Below are 17,784 nucleotides of genomic sequence, written 5' to 3'. Positions count from 1 at the left end.
ATAAAAAAAAACAAATCATTTCTTAGCATTTTCCAAAAATATGTGCAACCATTAAGGGTGCTTGGCCCAAAAAAAAAAATCATTGACGAATTTAAAAATATGTATTAGATTCTTCTTTTTTGTTAGTGAAAGAGTCCGTGTGTTTCATGGAAAATAAATGATTTGTAAAACATTTCCCTAAAAATGATTGATTATATCGCTATTAATATAAAAATATTTTCATTATCGATAATAATTTATGTCTAAAATTTTTTGTGGACAATGAAAATATTTTCCATCTATACATTTTTGCAAGAGATACAAACTGTCATTTATAGAGAATATTTTAGAAAATATGAGTTTTTCGCGAAACTAATGGACGCCAAATAATGATCACTATTCTTAATTTTAAATTATCTAAAAAATCGGAAACTTTGATCGATTGTAGTTTATTCTAAGGCCCAACTTGAATTAATCTCTTTGCCCACTTCGCATATATCATTGCGGTAACATCTATTGGTAAATAAATACGCTCGTGATAGGCCTGCGAAAGTGAATGGACATGTAATGGAGTTTATTCAGATAATACTATAGGTTTAATTTTAAAAGTAATTTTTGAAATCACATAGAACATGAGAGCTCCATCCTATAGAGTCCCTCATCCATTTCAAGGTAAGATAACCAAAAACGAATCTGTCCTCGAAGCTGGAAATTGTTAGAATCCACCATCCTACTTCAATAGTCGGATGCTACACATCAACTCGTATCAAAGAATTCAAAGCCAAATACATAATGATTAACGAGGGATGCATCAACCGGAGAACCGGCCCATTTTTTTCTTGCCAACGAAGAGCAACACACTTGAAAAACAAAATTCCAAATATAAAAAGGTGAGATATGAGCGGAATGAAGGTGGAGCTGGAAACAGAGAATGTAAGTGTATGTGAGATGCGTGTGAACCTCTGACCTGCCACTTTTCTCATCGAGGCTAAGCATCGGGGTGGCTAATTGATATATATTTGTCAAGTGTTGGGGGATCATTTGAGAAATACTCAAATGCAGGGGTCTTTTGCAAAAGAGGAGCTGTCGTGCTTCCTACACTGCATCATTTGTAGTCGCGTTTTCTGAATATATATATATTTGTCAAGTGTAATAAAACTCGAGCGCAGGGGGTCTTTTGCGAAAGAGGAGAGGTGGAGCATGAGCAGCGGCTTTGGCGTTTTCTTCGTACTAAAAGCTTTGCCTTGTAATCGTCTACAAAATGTGTTTGCCAAATCGCAGGCTCGCGTCAAGTTTTGTTCCAGACTGGGAAAGGAAGAGGTTAATCACACGAAGCTCGGAGTTTAATGGGAAAAAACAACTCAGCCGATCACGGTGATCAGAGGCAAGCATTGACCACGAACTGTAACATCACGTCACTTCTGTAGTCCAGCCTCCTTGAATAAGTTGGAGGACTGCGAACCAATTCATGCAGTCTTGAATTCCTTTCCTGAAAAAGAACTCCCTATCTCTGATCATGTCCACTGTGTGTGTTCCGTTTCGTGAATGCTGTTTTCTTCCGAAACAATCTGTACGATGAACTTGTCCTTTCTCATGTTGCATTGGGACACAGTACAAGTACAAATTGTCCAGTTTTTTCTTGGTTTGGTTTGTTTAACGATCCATGAGTTTATTCTTGATCCTTACTGTTTGACTTCATGTGAAAAATGGATGTCTAACAAGTTTGCTGATTTTAATCCAAGAAATGGAGCAGAGCTTGCAGTTCGAATTGCTGCAGAATGTAACAAATATCTAGATACACTGGACGAGGCCATGCGCCAGCTCATCAGGGACAGGCGTAGCTCTACAGGTCAAGCCAACATTGCCAATGAACCCGGCACAATGCTTATCTGCGCGGCAATCAAAATAGTCAGGCAAAAATTAGTCTTCGAGATGGGAAGGCAAGATACGGGCCTGAGGTTCCAACTTCCGTATGCTCTCATCTCTGTTGCTCTTGGATGTGTCTCGTGCAGTCTCCAAATGTGCGTTCTGCTTGGTGACATGCCTTGGCCCATTTTCGTTGCGTGCATCCTGATTTTGGTGATCCCTTTCGTGTTCATCGCGAATCAAAGGATTAATTAGCAAACAGCAACAGCTTTCGGCTTCCGATGTGGCTGAGGGTCTGGTGTTTGCTGGGCTCTGGTGCTCCTGGTGACGTGTATTTTCTTTGAATTTTGGTATGCTCGTGTAATTTTCCGGTGGTGAGGTCTGGTCCTCCTGGTGTTTGTCAGGGTCTGGTCCTCGCGGTGATGTGTATTTTCTATGAATTTTGGTCTGCTTGTGTAACCTTCGGGCGGTGAGGTCTGGTCCTCACGGTGATGTGTATTTTCTATGAATTTTGGTCTGCTTGTGTAACCTTCCGGCGGTGAGGTCCGGTCCTCCTGGTGTTTGCTGGGTTTGGTTCTTGTATTTTTTTACCTTGAACACATTTTATGACGATGATGGATGTTAAAATTTAAGGCATCGTTTATTTACAGGGTTTATATGTTTTATATACGTATATATATGATTTCACTTCACCTAACAATAATTACAATATTCAAAATTAACAAATGATGAAATCCATACGTCCCTAGTTAAACATGTATACCATTCTACAGCCAACTAATACATCCGTGCGAAAGAATTCGAAAAACCAACACCATTGACTTCACTAATAAGCTATTGAATAATGCACCAAAAACACAAAAGTCCAACATCATCTTTTTTTTTAGGGTGAGTGGAAGCAACAAGATGGGAAAGTCAAACATAAGAAAGAAGACATGTCCATGATCCAGACCGCATTCCACTTTCCATAAATAAAAAGCCCCACTTTGACGTCACACTTGCCGCGTCATTTACCATCCACAAGTAACATTGCCATGCCAAATCATTTTCTTTCTCCTCTTCTAGATTTATTCCCATTGCATGTCAATTTGAGTGTTGCACTCTAAACTTTAACTTGTAATTTACATCGAGATGCATCCGCCTTGTGTAACTAGCAGTTGATTTTAATTTTCTAGGTGCGGAATAGAGCGGGGAGCTTAAGTTGCGGAGGCCTACAACCGATAGAGTGAATCACATAATTCTCATTCGCTATTCTTTCTTTAGGATTTCATTTAGGGTACACGCATTGCGAGTTTGATATAATTTGTAGCTCGCTCCTCATATTACGAACTCAACGATCTCTGTACAATAAAAATTCAATCTAAAGTAGCTAATTGGATAGCTGACAAATGCTAAGTAACTTGTTCAACCGAACTACACAAGTAAAGCAAGTCGGACAAGTACAAGTTTGGGGTTGAAATCCTCGTTGAATTTGTGTTCTTACACAATTGATTATATTTCTACATGATGGAGCGAAGAAGAAACGAAGCTATGGTTTTTGCAAGATGCTGTGAGGTTTGTCTACGAGTCAGATCCATGAGTATAGCATGGAGATTCAATCAGAACCATACACGTGCATGAGAACGTCTCTTAATCTAACGGTCTTAGAAAAAAATTGAATTAAGGGGTCGATGTTGTATAAGACCTTATAAAAAAATCATTTCTTAACATCTCTTAAAAACATTAAAAAGTTACTTGGCCCCCAAAAAAATAATAAATCATCTAGGAATTTAAATATGGATTCTTGTATATCGTCAGAGTAAATAATGATTACATATTATTCGGTAAAATCGAAAACTATGATCGACTCAACGTCTTTAATTTGCTTGCACTATTCTTAGAGCCCAACTCGAATTAATCTTTTGACCCACTTCATATATATCACTACGGTAACATCCATTACTAAATAAATATACTCGTCTATGGGGCCGTAAATGGACATGCAATAAAGTTCATTCACATAATACTTTAGGTTTTATTTTTTTTTATAGTGATGAATTGAGAGGTCGGCGTGGTAACTTACTCCCAAAACACAAAGAGTAATTGTTTTAAATCTTAAAGCAATGTTAATAATATTCTTACGTGAGGATACAATACATGACGTAAAAATAAGAAACTAGCACGATTCCCTTTGGCAATTACATTACCCAACATTAATTCTAAACTCAAATTTAACGTATGAACATTATATCTGCCCTTGCCGGTGGTCCGGCGAGGGTGGCGAACCTGGCCGGGGCTGCCCCCCTTTAAGAACTATATATATGATTTCCTCTTGTAATTACATTCCTAACATTCATTCACTTTTGTTGTTTCCTCATATTGAAAATACGGTTCGATGCTCTATGATTTCAAAGAATTTTTTGTTTTAGAAGTAGAAGACTTGAAAACTGATTCAATTCGGGAACTGGTTCTTGAATAGAATCAGCGGTTCTCGCCTTGGAACTAGGAAACGATCCGATTCTAGGCCCCTTCAAGGTTCACGGAACAGGAAATCGAACCGGTTCTCCCTAGAACTAACCTTGAACCGGTCGGTCCAAGCCGATCTGGTTCGATTCCCGAGTTGAACCAGACCCAATGCACATTACTATTCAAATCTTGACTCTCAGAAATCAACAAATAATAAAAACCATCACTTTTGGATCACCATCCTCCTTGAACCGAAGAGGAATATTAAATTACAGTTTCGTTTGTTTCATGAAAATATTTTTCATTGATTAATTATTTCAGGCAATTGATCATTTTTGAGAAAATATTTTCTAAACCACTCCTTTTTCGCATAATAAATGAAGCCCACATGAGCGAACACAATTTTTTCATTAGGGTTAAGCATTGGGGGCTAATTAATCCATATTTCCCGTTGAGGGGCAAATCGAAATTTTCCCTGTCTTCGTGAAATTGGTCGTTTACCATGCAAAAATGTCTACCAGCGAAGTAAAGAAAGAGCGTTGGGGCTAATTGATTATATATATGCTCCCTCAAGTCTTTAGCAAAAGGAATACTCCGTCCTTTTCATTTTCAGATTCTCGGAACCGAAAACCTCCTTGCGCTTTTTTTTCTCTTTACAGATTCTCGGAACCGAAAACCTCCTTACGCTTTTTTTTCGCTTTACGGTCTTCTCTTTTCATTCGTATATGAATGAAAAGCGAACATGTGTATGACAATAAAAAGGGGGGAGCATTCCTATTTTCATTCTCGGAACCGAAAACCTCCTTACGCTTTTTTTCGCTTGACGGTCTTCTTTTTTCGTTCGTATATGAATGAGCGAACATGTGTATGACAATAAAAAGGAGGGAGCATATTCCTATTTTACCAATGCAAAATCTTCGTATCGTCTATAAGACCTGTAGAAGTAAAGAAGAAAGTAACCACACATTGCTTTGCTCGGAGATCAATGGGAAACAACAACTCAGCCGATCACGGAGTTCGGAGGTAAGCACCGCAACATCTCTGGAGTCCAACCTCCTTCTATAAGTTGGAGTACTCTGAGTAAATTCATGCTGTTTTGTTCGGAAACCATCTGCGCTCTGCTTAGATCAGGTGAACTCGTCCTTTTCAATGTTGCATACTGCAACCACGAAACCAGTACAAAACGCCTGTATTTTTCTGTCTGTTAGTCTATCAATATGCTTATTCTTGATCCTTATTGTTTGCGCTTCTGTGAAAGACGGTTGTCTAACAAGGCACTTGGTGATGTTAAGGCATGCAGCACAGCACTTAGCTCAAATCAACGGAGGTCTTGATTCACTCGAGCAGGGCTTGCATCAGCTCATCAGGGAGAGGCATAGCTCTATAGGTCCGGCCAACATTCCCAGTGCACTGGGCATCCTGCTTATCTGCGCAGCGATTAAAATCATCAGGGAAAGATTCATCTTTGGGATGAGAAGGCAAGATATTAACCCATGGTTTCTATTAGTGTATGCTATGATTGCTGTCGCTCTCGGATGCATGGAATGTAGTCTCCTGATGTGCGTTCTGCTTGGTGACTTGCCTTGGCCGATTTTCGTTGCCTGCGTTCTAATGCTGGTAGTCCCTTTCGCTTTCATCGCCAGTTAGAGGATAATTGGCAAAGGGCGCTAGTTTCTGACTTTCGCTGTGGAGATGTGTGCTTTATATCAAATTGATTAGTCTGTAACCTTCCATTGCTGGTGCTGATATGGACGTCATGTTGTTTGTTCTGTAACCTTGAATACTTTTCAGGTTTTCATATATCCCAAAAAAGCCCCCATCGCTTATTTGGGGGTTTATATGTTTGTTCTGTAACCTTCCACTGCAGCATCGATCTCTTTTCCTGCTTCTCTGTTTTTCATCTCATGTCTCTCTGGTCATATGAAAACTGTCTCGACTTGAATTTGAAAAACTGCGACTCTAGGCAAATATAGGCAAGTATCAAAAGGTAGCCGCTATTTTCATGCCTCCGCTTGCTTATCGACGCCCTCGACAACCTTAAAATGGCAAAACGGCCCACACGGTGGGTCCCACCAGTCCCCCCCGTCGCCACAGCACCAGAAGCAGCCGCCTTTCATGGGGGCGACGGCTATGGCGACTTCAACTTCGACTTCCTCCACGAATCGGGATAATCCATCGGTGAAGAGACTGGATCGCACTCCGTGGTGGACTTCCGATGCGGTTTCTCATCAGGATTCCGCTTCTTCGATGGTGAGGAAACTGCTGTCCTCCGCGGACGAATTCGAGCGTCGACTCCGCTTTGCGATTGCTCGAAATTCAGGAGCGTGGTTTGGGGTTTGGGGAGAGTGAAGGATTTGAGCTTGCGGAAACGGGACTCGAGGTGGAAAGGCAAGAGGGAGCCGTCGACGGTGAAGGAGGAGCCGTTGATCGCGGCGATTTGCTCGAGGACGTAGAGGTCCTTGGTCTGGGAAATGAGGTCTTCCACCGCCGAGTCATCAGTGTCCGATAGGTAGGAGAATTCGGCCGTGACCTCCTCCTCCTCGTCCTCCTTCTGGGTTTGTGATGTTTCGTGGCCATTTCTGATTTCACACTGGCTCTGTTTTGCTCTGTTTACGCGAGAGGTGGGGATATGATTGTGCTCAGCCGCGAGCTTGCGGTCGACTTCCTCAAAACAACTCTTGGTGCAAGCCATCATCATGGCTCGGCAGTCTTGGAGCTCGAAATCCTGGGGATTTCTTTCTGTTGCCCGTCGCTTGGTTTCTTTCTTTTGCAAAGTCTAACATAACTGCTTACTTCTCTGCAGAAAGAAGTACATTCTATTCGACCAAAAAAAAAAGGCTTAATGTTCTAAAAAACCCTCGACTTTAGATTTAGACCCAATTTTACCCCGACTTTCTCTTTTATCTCGTAAAAGATCACCAACTTCAAATGAGTTCTCAAATCTGCCCATGAGTAGGTCTCCATCCGGTTCACACTGTTAAAGCTCCAGCGTAATTTCACCCGTCTTTCTTCCTTTTTTCCCAAGTCCCACGTCATTGAATGTTAGAACTCTCGCTCCTCTCTCTCTCTCTCTCCACTGAACATTAAGCCCGTACAGCATCTGCAGGAGCTTGAGCCCTCGGATCGGACAGTGGTCCACACCTCGTTCTATCATCTATTCTAACATTTCTCATCTCTCCTTTTCTGCGGAATCCATTTAGGCAACATCGTGTCCTTTTTTGGCGTTCTTGGCACCAAGGTAAGACCTCCTCCAACTCTTCATTTTGCACGTGACTCCTATGCCCGTCTCGATCATTTGACCATTATAAGCCTCCTGGTATGAATTCGGAAAATTTTTGAGAAACATTATCAGCGAAGTACATTTTTTCTTCCTCTTTTTTTTTTTTTGCTTTTTTGGTCTTGGCAGACCGACATTTCACAAAATCTACAAGAAGAAGTCCTCGGATGGGTATCAATCGGTACCATATGTGGTGGCACTTTTGAGTGCATCGTTGCTCTTGTACTACGGAGTCCTCAAGACTAATGCCTCTCTGATCATCACCATCAACGCCAGCGGAATCGTAATTGAACCCGCCTATCTTGTTCTCTTCTTGAACTATGCCTCCACCAAAGAGAAGCTCTCTCTCTGCTTTTGTGCTTAAAAATGTAGCAAACTACCTTTGTTATCTTAACCATGTGTTGTTCATTAGTTTGCGATTTTTTGAGTGTTTAAGCAAATCATGACAGGCACTCAAAGCTGGATCTATAAAGGGGGGAAAATCTATTCTGTATTTACAAGCAAGATCGAGATTGTCTTAATGGGTATTCACAGTATTTCTGGAGCGAAATTCTTGTTTTCACTTATTCGCCGAAAAGCTACTAATAACCTCATATGTCATATGTTAGCCCTTCATCAAAATTTAGGTAATTCCTACATTTAAGAAGACATGCAAAAAGAGTAAAGGAAAACAATTCTTACGAAATTTATGTGATGAGGAAGAAAAAATAAAAGCTTCTATGAGATTACAACTTTTCTCAATTGACAATGAAATCTAAATGAAACTTGTGTGACTCACCAATTTTCGCAGTTGGACACAGCGAAGTTGATGCAGTTGTTCAATGTAGGAGGTTTCAGAGTGACGATGCCGCTGACCATCTTGCTTCTCAAGGGTCAACATCGCGTCAACACCGTCGGATGGATTTGCGCGGCCTTCAGTCTCGCGGTGTTTGCCACACCTTTCAGCATCATGGTATTCCTTCATGTCATCCAATAATTATAGAGATGCAGTTCTTTGCTTAAGCTTTAACAACAAAACGAGTCTAAAACAAGAGTTTTTTCAATTTTGACCGTGTAATTTTGTGTTTTGCGCAGAGGAGGGTGATAAAGACCAAAAGTATGGAGTTCATGCCAATCACTCCGTCCTTCTTCCACACCCTCTGTGTCGCCACCTGGTTCTTCTATGGACTCTTCGTCAAGGACATTCTCATTGCTGCAAGTGCCATTTAGCTCCCTCCATCATTCAATTCTAACGGTTTTCATTGTTTATGCAACTTTGTAGTGGTTTCTGCCCTTCTGGTACAAGGCCAGATTCGCATAGACCTGACTTAAATTTGCAAACTCACACGGATGCACCAGTAATATAATTCTTTTTCTGCAAAGTGGTTTATGAGATTTCTCCTAAATAATTTCAGTTGAATTCTCGTTTTTCTTACTTCGACGATGCTCATTTAAGTAATAGACACGTCAACAAGAGCTCAATGAATAGTCTAAACCTAAACTAGGGAAAACAATAAAACTCGAATCCATTCCCTGTTCATTTATATTATGATGACGCTATCTATTCATCTGTCATTAGAGTGTATCCATTACTTTTTTATTTATCTTTCACACACACAGCGCCTCTCTCTCTCTCATTCGGTTTTTGCTAACTTTCAAATTAAAATGGGGGTTCAATTGGGTGTTTCAGCTACCAAGTATACTGGGATTATTGTTTGGCATCACTCAAATGATCCTCTATATGATGTACAAAGATGGGAACAAGAAAATGGCGGAGACAAATGAGAGGAACAACAGAAGTGTCTCTAGACAAGCTGACTTCAATGCAAAGTGCAAAGCTGTACCCAACTTCACAGCACCAACCACAAGTCAGAGAAATGGATGTCTTTCCCAGGGGCAAACCAATTGAACCAAACAACAATGTTTGATGAATCCATGTCTCTCTAGCAGGTCATAAGCAAGCAAATAATCACCCAGACAGTAGGGTCCACTTGTATATCGTGGGGATTCAATCCTAACCATACACGTGGAGGAGACCGTCTCTTGATTTGACAGTATGACAAAAATATAATTAAGCGATTGGTGTTGTATAAGACCATATATAAGGAAAAAAAAACAAATCATTTCTTAACATTTTTCAAAAATATGTGCAACCATTAAAGGTACTTGGCCCAAGAAAAAAATCATTGACGAATTTAAAAATAAGTCTTAGATTCTTCTTTTTCGTTAGTGTAAGGGTCCATGTGTTTTACAGAAAATAAACGATTTGAAATATATTTCCATAAAAATGATTGGTTATATCGCTAGTAATATAAAAATATTTTCATTATCGATAATAATTTATGTCTAAGATTTTTTGTGGACAATGAAAATATTTTTCATCCATACATTTTTGCAAGAGATACAAACTGTCATTTTTAGAAAATATTTTGGAAAATATGAGTTTTTCGCAAAACTAATGGACGCTAAATAATGATCACTTTTCTTAATTTTAAATTCTCTAAAAAATCGGAAACTATGATCGATTGTAGTTTATTCTAAGGCCCAACTTGAATTAATCTCTTTGCCCACTTCGCATATATCATTGCGGTAACATCTATTGGTAAATAAATATGCTCGTGATAGGCCTGTGAAAGTGAATGGACATGTAATGGAGTTTATTCAGATAATACTATAGGTTTAATTTTAAAAGTAATTTTTGAAATCACATAGAACATGAGAGCTCCATCCTACAGAGAGTCCCTCATCCATTTCAAGGTAAGATAACCAAAAACGAATCTGTCCTCGAAGCTGGAAATTGTTAGAATCCACCATCCTACTTCAATAGTCGGATGCTACCCATCAACTCGTATCAAAGAATTCAAAGCCAAATACATAATGATTAACGAGGGATGCATCAACCGGAGAACGGGCCCTTTGTTTTCTTGCCAACGAAGAGCAACACACTTGAAAAACAAAATTCCGAATATAAAAAGGTGAGATATGAGCGGAATGAAGGTGGAGCTGGAAACAGAGAATGTAAGTGTATGCGAGATGCGTGTGAACCTCTGACCGGCCACTTTTCTCATCGGGGTTAAGCATCGGGGGGGCTAATTGATATATATTTGTCAAGTGTTGGGGGGTCATTTGAGAAAAACTCAAATGCGGGGGTCTTTGACGTTTTCTGCGTACTAAAAGCTTTGAGAAAATAAACGATTTGAAAAACTCAAATGCGGGGGTCTACAAAATGTGCTTGCCAAATCGTAGGCTCGCGTCAAGTTTTGTTCCAGACGAGGAAAGGAAGAGGTTAATCACACGAAGCTCGGAGTTTAATGGGAAAAAACAACTCAGCCGATCACGATGTAAGCATGGACCACGAACTGTACCATCACTTCACTTCTGTAGTCCGGCCGCCTTCAATAAGTTGGAGGACTGCGAGCGCATTCATGCAGTCTTGAATTCCTTTCCTGAAAAAGAACTCCCTATCTCTGATCATGTCCACCGTGTGTGTTCCGTTTCGTGAATGCTGTTTTCTTCCAAAACAATCTGTACGATGAACTCGTCCTTTCTTATGATGCATTGGGACACAGTACAAGTACAATCGTCCAGTTTTTTCTTGGTTTGGTTTGTTTAACGATCCATGAGTTTATTCTTGATCCTTATTGTTTGACTTCATGTGAAAAATGGATGTCTAACAAGTTTGCTCATTTTAATCTAAGAAATGGAGCAGAGCGTGCAGTTCGAATTGCTGCAGAATGTAACAAATATCTAGATACACTGGACGAGGCCATGCGCCAGCTCATCAGGGACAGGCGTAGCTCTACAGGTTGAGCCAACTTTGCCAATGGACCCGGCACAATGCTTATCTGCGCGGCGATCAAAATAGTCAGGCAAAAATTAGTCTTTGAGATGGAAAGGCAAGATACGGGCGGAGGTTCCAACTTCCATATGCTCTCATCTCTACTGCTCTTGGATGTGTCTCGTGCAGTCTCCAAATGTGCATTCTTCTTGGTGACACGCCTTGGCCCATTTTCGTTGAGTGCATCCTGATTTTGGTCATCCCTTTCGTGTTCATCGCGAATCAAAGGATTAATTAGCGAACGGCGACAGTTTCCGGCTTCCAATATGGCTGAGGGTCTGGTGTTTGCTGGGTCTGGTCCTCCTGGTGACGTGTATTTTCTTTGAATTTTGGTCTGCTCGTGTAATTTTCTGGTGGTGAGGTCTGGTCCTCCTGGTGTTTGCCAGGGTCTGGTCCTCACGGTGATGTGTATTTTCTATGAAGTTTTGTCTGCTTGTGTAACCTTCCGCCGCCGCCGGTGAGGTATGGTCCTCCCGGTGTTTGCTGGGTTTGGTTCTTGTATTTTTTACCTAAACACATTTTATGATGATGATGGATGTTAAAACTTAAGGCATCGCTTATTTATAGGGTTTATACGTTTTTTTTTATATACATATATGATTTCACTTCACCTAACGATAATTACAATATTCAAAATCAACATATGATGAAACCATACATCCCTAATTAAACATGTATACCATTCTACAACAAAATAAGACATCCGTGCGAAAGAATTCGGAAAACCAACACCATTGAATTCAATAATAAGCTATTGAATAATGCACCAAAAACACAAAAGTCCAACACCATTTTTTTTTGGCCTAATACCCTAAAAAATCTCCAACTTTAGCTCTTATCCCAATTTTACCTTTTGTCTCATAAAAACCCCCCAACTTTATGTCCCAATTCTACCCTAAACCATTTTTTATCCTATAAAAAATCCCAAACTTTAAGTCCAATCTCAATTATATGCTAAACTTTTTTTCTCTCATAAAAAACACTCAACTTTAGGTCCAATTTCAATTTCACTCTAATTTTTTTTTGTCTAGAAAAAGATAACCAACTTTTACTTGAGTTTCAAATCTGCTTTCCATTAACCCTCCATCAAAATCGCATTAGGGATTTTGCACTCGTCAATCTCTTATGATTGGGAATGTTCTATCTCTCATGTCGGAGAGCTTGCGCTCAGTACGCTCAGTACGCTCAAACAGCTCGTGCTTGAGAGTTTTCCATCTCTCGGCAATCAACGAAAAATTTTGGATGTAGGGTTAATGGAGGTACATTTATGACTCAAGTAAAAGTTTACGGTTTTTGAAAAGACTGTAAAAATTTCAGGTTAAAATTGGAACAACACATAAAGTTTGAGATTTTTCATAGGACAAAAAAAGTTTAGGGTAGAACTAAGATATAATCTAAAGTTGATGACTTTTTATGAGATAAAAAAAAGTTTATGGTAGGATTGAGATAAAACCTAAAATTGGAAGTTTTTTATGAAAAGATAAAATTGAGATAGAAACTAAAATTAAAGGTTTTTTAGGGTATTAGGGCCATCATTTTTCAGGATGAGTGGAAGCAACAAGATGGGAAAGTCAAACATAAGGAAGAAGACATGTCCAATATCCAGACCGCATTCCACTTTCCACTTATAAAAAGCCCCACTTTGACGTCACACTTGCGGCGTCATTTACTATCCACAAAGTAACATGCCATGCCAAATCATTTTCTTTCTTCTCTTCTAGATTTATTCCCATTACATGTCAATTTGAGTGTTGCACTCTAAACTTTAACTTGTAATTTACATCGAGATGCATCCGCCTAGTGTAACTAGCAGTTGATTTTAGTTTTCTGGGTGCGGAATAAAGCGGGGAGCTCAAACTATGGAGGCCTGCAACTAAAAAAATGAATCACATAATTCTCATTCGCTATTCTTTCTTTTGGATTTCGTTTATGGTACACGCATTGCGAGTTTGATATAATTTGTAGCTCACTCCTCATATTACGAACTCAGCGATCTCTGTACAATAAAAATTCAATCTAAAGTAGCTAATTGGATAGCTGACAAATTCTAAGTAACTTGTTCAACCGAACTACGTAAGTAAAGCAGGCCGGACAAGTACAAGTTTGAGGTTGAAATCCTCATTGAATTTGTGTTTTTTACACAATTGATTAAACTTCGAGCGAAGAAGAAACGAGGCTATGGTTTTTGCAAGAGGCTGCGAGGTTTGTCTCCAGGTCAGATCCATTAGTATAGCGTGGAAATTCAATCGGAATGGTACACATGCACGAGAACGGCTCTTGATCTGACGTTCTTAGAAAAAAATTGAATGAAGGGCTCAATGTTCTATAAGACCTTATAAAAAAATCATTTCTTAACATCTCTTAAAAGCATTAAAAAGTTACTTGGCCCCCAAAAAAAAATCATCTAGGAATTTAAATATGGATTCTTTTATTTCGTCCGAGTAAATAATGATTACATATTATTCGGTAAAATCGAAAACTATGATCGATTCAACGTCTTTAATTTGCTTGCACTATTCTTAGAGCCCAACTCGAATTAATCTTTTGACCCACTTCGTGTATATCACTAAGGTAACATCTATTACTAATAAATATGCTCGTCTATAGGGCCGTAAATGGACATGCAATAAAGTTCATTCACATAATACTTTAGGTTTTATTTTTTTTATAGTGATGAATTGAGAGGTCGGCGTGGTAACTTACTCCCAAAACACAAAGAGTAATTGTTTTAAATCTTAAAGCAATGTTACAAATATTCTTACGTGAGGATAAAATATATGATGTAAAAATGAGAAACTAGCGCAATTGCCTTTAGCAATTACATTACCCAACATTAATTCTAAACTCAAATTTACGTATGAACATTATATCTGCCCTCTCTGGTGGTCCGGCGATGGTGGCAAACCTCACTAGGGCCGCTCCCCTTTAAGAAATATATGTATGATTTGAAAGGGGAAAAAAAGAAAAAGAAGAAGACTTGAAAACCGATTTAATTCGGGAACCGATTCTTGAATAGAACTGGCGGTTCCGACCTAGAAATCGGGAACCGATCCGATCCGATCCTAGGCCGCTTCAAGGTTCACGGAACAGGAAATTGAACCGATTATTGCTAGAACTAACCTTGAACCGGTCAGTCCAAGCCAATTCGGTTCGATTCCCGTGTTAAACCGGGCCCAATGCACACCACAATTCAAATCTCGACTCTCAAAAATCAACAAATAATAAAAATCATAACTTTTCAATCACTATCCTCCTCGAACCTTAGAGGAACATTAAATTACATCAACGAACGAAATTTTTTCATCGGGGTTGAGTGTTGGGGACTAATTGATATATATTTCCCATCGAGTGGCAAATCGAAATTATGAAATTTGTCATTTACCATGCAAAACTGTCTACCAAACGAGGATGCGAAGGCGAAGTAAAGAAAGAGGCGTTGGGCCTTGTCATTGTCAATATATATGTGTGTGTATATATATTGGGAATACTCCCTCAAGTCATCAGAAACATGCTCCCTCAAATCCTTAGCTCCCTCAAGTCTTTAGAACAGGGATGCTCTCTCTCCGTGACAATGACATCGGTGTCTCTCTCTCTCAAATCCTTAGCTCCCTCAAGTCTTCAGAACAGGGATGCTCTCTCTCCGTGACAATGACATCGATGTATCTCTCAAATCCTTAGCTCCCTCAAGACTTTAGAATAGGGATGCTCTCTCTCCGTGACAATGACATGGATCCCTCAAGTCTTTAGAACAGAGATGCTCTCTCTCCGTGACAATGACATCGATGTATCTCTCAAATCCTTAGCTCCCTCAAGTCTTTAGAACAGGGATGCTCTCTCTCCGTGACAATGACATCGATGTCATTGTCACGGAGAGAGAGCATCCCTGTTCTAAAGACTTGAGGGAGCTAAGGATTTGAGGGAGCATTCCTATATATATAAGATCTTTGCATCGTCAATAAGACATGTTGTAGAAGTAAAGAAGAACGTAGCCACGCATTGCTTGGAGATCAATGGGAAACAACAGCTCAGCCTATCACGGTGTTCGGAGGTAAGCACCGCAACATCTCTGTAGTCCAACCTCCTTCAACAAGTTGGAGGACTCTGAGTAAATTCATGCTGTTTTGCTCGGAAACCATCTGCACTATGCTTAGATCAGGTGAACTCGTCCTTTTCAATGTTGCATACTGAAACCACGAAACCAGTGCAAATCGCCTTTATTTTTTTCTCTGTTGATCTATCAATGTTTGCACTTCTGTGAAAGACGGTAGTCTAACAAGTCACTTTTGGTGACGTTTAAGGCATGCAGCACAGCAGTACGTAGCTCAAATCAACGAAGGTCTTGATTCGCTCGAGCAGGCGTTGCGTCAGCTCATCAGGGAGAGGAATAGGGCCATAGGTCCGGCCAACATTCGCGTGCACCAGACATCCTGTTTATCTGCGCGGTGATTGAAATCATCAGGCCAGGATTCATCCTCGTGATGAGAAGGCAAGTTATTGACCCCAGGTTTCGATTTGTGTCTGATATGATCGCTGTCGCTCTCGGATGCATCGAATGTGGTCTCCTAATGCACGTTCTGCTCGGTGACTTTCCTTGGCCGATTTTCGTCGCGTGCGCCCTAGTATTGGTAATCCTGTTCGTGTTCAACGCGAATTAAAGGATTATTAGCGAAGGGCGCTAGTTTGTTCCTCTCGATGTGGTGCTCTGTGTTTTATATGAATAAGACTTGTCTGTAACCTATGTTCTGTAACTTTGAATACTTTCCGTATATCAATTGAGCCCACATCGCTTATTTAGAGGGGTTTATATGTTTGTTCTGTAACCTTCCACTGCAGCATCGATTTCTTTTCCTGCTTCTCTGTTTTTCATCTCATGTCTCTCTGGTCATATGAAAACTGTCTCGACTTGAATTTGAAAAACTGCGACTCTTAGCAAAATATCAAAAGGGAGTCGCTATTTCCACGCCTCCGCTTGCTTATCCACGCCCTCGACAACCTTCAAATGGCAAAACGGCCCACGGTGTGTCCCACGGTCCCCCGGTCACCACAGCACCAGAAGCAGCCGCCTTTCATGGGGGCAACGGCTATGGCGACGGCTATGGCGACTTCGACTTCGACTTCCTCCACGAATCGGGATAATCCATCGGTGAAGAGACTGGATCGTACTTGGTTGTGGATTTCCGACGCGATTTCTCATCAGGATTCCGCTTCTTCCATGGCGAGGAAATTGCGTCCTCAGCGCGGACGAGTTCGAGCGTCGACTCCGTCTTGCGATTGCTCGGATTCAGGATCGTGGTTTGGGGTTTGGGGAGAGTGAAGGATTTGAGATTGCAGAAACCGGACTTGAGGTGGGAGGGCAAGAGGGAGCCGTCCACGGTGAAGGAGGAGCCGTTGATCGCGGCGTTTTGCTCGAGAATGTAGAGGTCCTTGATCTGGGAAATGGGGTCTTCCACCGCCGAGTCATCGGTGTCAGAAAGGTAGGAGAATTCGGCTGTGACCTCCTCCTTTTGGGTTTGTGATGTTTCGTGGCCATCTCTGATTTCACACTGGCTCTGTTTTGCCCTGTTACCGCGAGCGGTGGGGATAGAATGGTGCTATTTCTTTCAGTTGCCCGTCGCCTGGTTTCTTGCATTCGTTAGATGTAGTTAGGAACTTCACCCCGCACAGTATCTTTGCAAAGTCTAAGATTCTCAAAAATGCTAGAGTTGGAAGAAATATCAAACACCATCTAAGGCTGCCCGCTAAACTTCAACTTGGTATGAGAACCAAAGATCTCGAATTTACATCTTGAGGAAGGAGTCCTTGCTTAAAGCCATAGAGAGAGAAAGAGAGAGAGTACCGTCTTCTTTTGCTTCTGACTTCGAGCTCGCCTCTATTGCGACTGCTACAATCATACGATGAAAGTTGCATGCAACTGTCTATCGTCGGCCTCTTTGGTAAAATCAGCCCAGGGGCCAGAAAGACGATAGTTTACCCGGTGCGAATGTTGGCAATTTGAGTCCTGAGAAAATATGGATAATATGCTCAATATCATTTGATTGAACAGTTAGACTCAGCTCCGAATATAATGAAGTTGAAAAATCCACGAGTGAATTGCACTTAAGGGTCCTTTAGATAATGGACTATTGGTTCTAAGCCATCTTTTGGTCTCTACTCGGTCCCGATGAACAAAATGAGATCATTTACCAAAAGACCCATTGTTTCAAAGAAAGGTGGATCGACTCGTGAAATTACCATTAAAGTAGAATCCACACAAGAAAAAACACTTATTATTCATTGGTTATTAGGAGCATCTCGAAAACATTTGAGTCGAATGATGTAGCATAACACATGCTGTCCCGAACATTGTTTCCGGGTTAAGTGTAGAGGCTAATGGAGAGAAGAAGATTAGTCGGGAACTGTA

At 40.6% G+C, this 17,784-nt stretch overlaps 1 protein-coding gene and 1 pseudogene across 1 annotated transcript; one reads left to right on the top strand and one right to left on the bottom strand.

The window, feature by feature from the left end:
• Window positions 1-7,238: 7,238 nt before the first annotated feature.
• LOC130138486 (bidirectional sugar transporter NEC1-like) lies at window positions 7,239-9,455 on the top strand (annotated as a pseudogene).
• A 6,101-nt stretch (window positions 9,456-15,556) lies between these two features.
• LOC130138484 (uncharacterized) lies at window positions 15,557-17,579 on the bottom strand. Its single transcript, XM_056312706.1, has 2 exons — window positions 17,568-17,579; window positions 15,557-16,975 (listed from the first exon to the last, which is right to left on the bottom strand). The coding sequence occupies exons 1-2, from the start codon at window positions 17,577-17,579 to the stop codon at window positions 16,478-16,480; spliced, it is 510 nt and encodes a 169-aa protein (XP_056168681.1). The 3' UTR covers window positions 15,557-16,477.
• Window positions 17,580-17,784: the final 205 nt, after the last annotated feature.

The sequence above is a fragment of the Syzygium oleosum genome, unplaced genomic scaffold, assembly GCF_021117445.2.
Source record: "Syzygium oleosum isolate NSW1041296 unplaced genomic scaffold, Sole_v2.1 Sole_v2.06, whole genome shotgun sequence".
NCBI classification, from domain to species: domain Eukaryota; kingdom Viridiplantae; phylum Streptophyta; class Magnoliopsida; order Myrtales; family Myrtaceae; genus Syzygium; species Syzygium oleosum.
The sequence above is the reverse complement of the archived record's forward strand: the minus strand, read 5'-3'. Positions and strand labels throughout refer to the sequence as shown.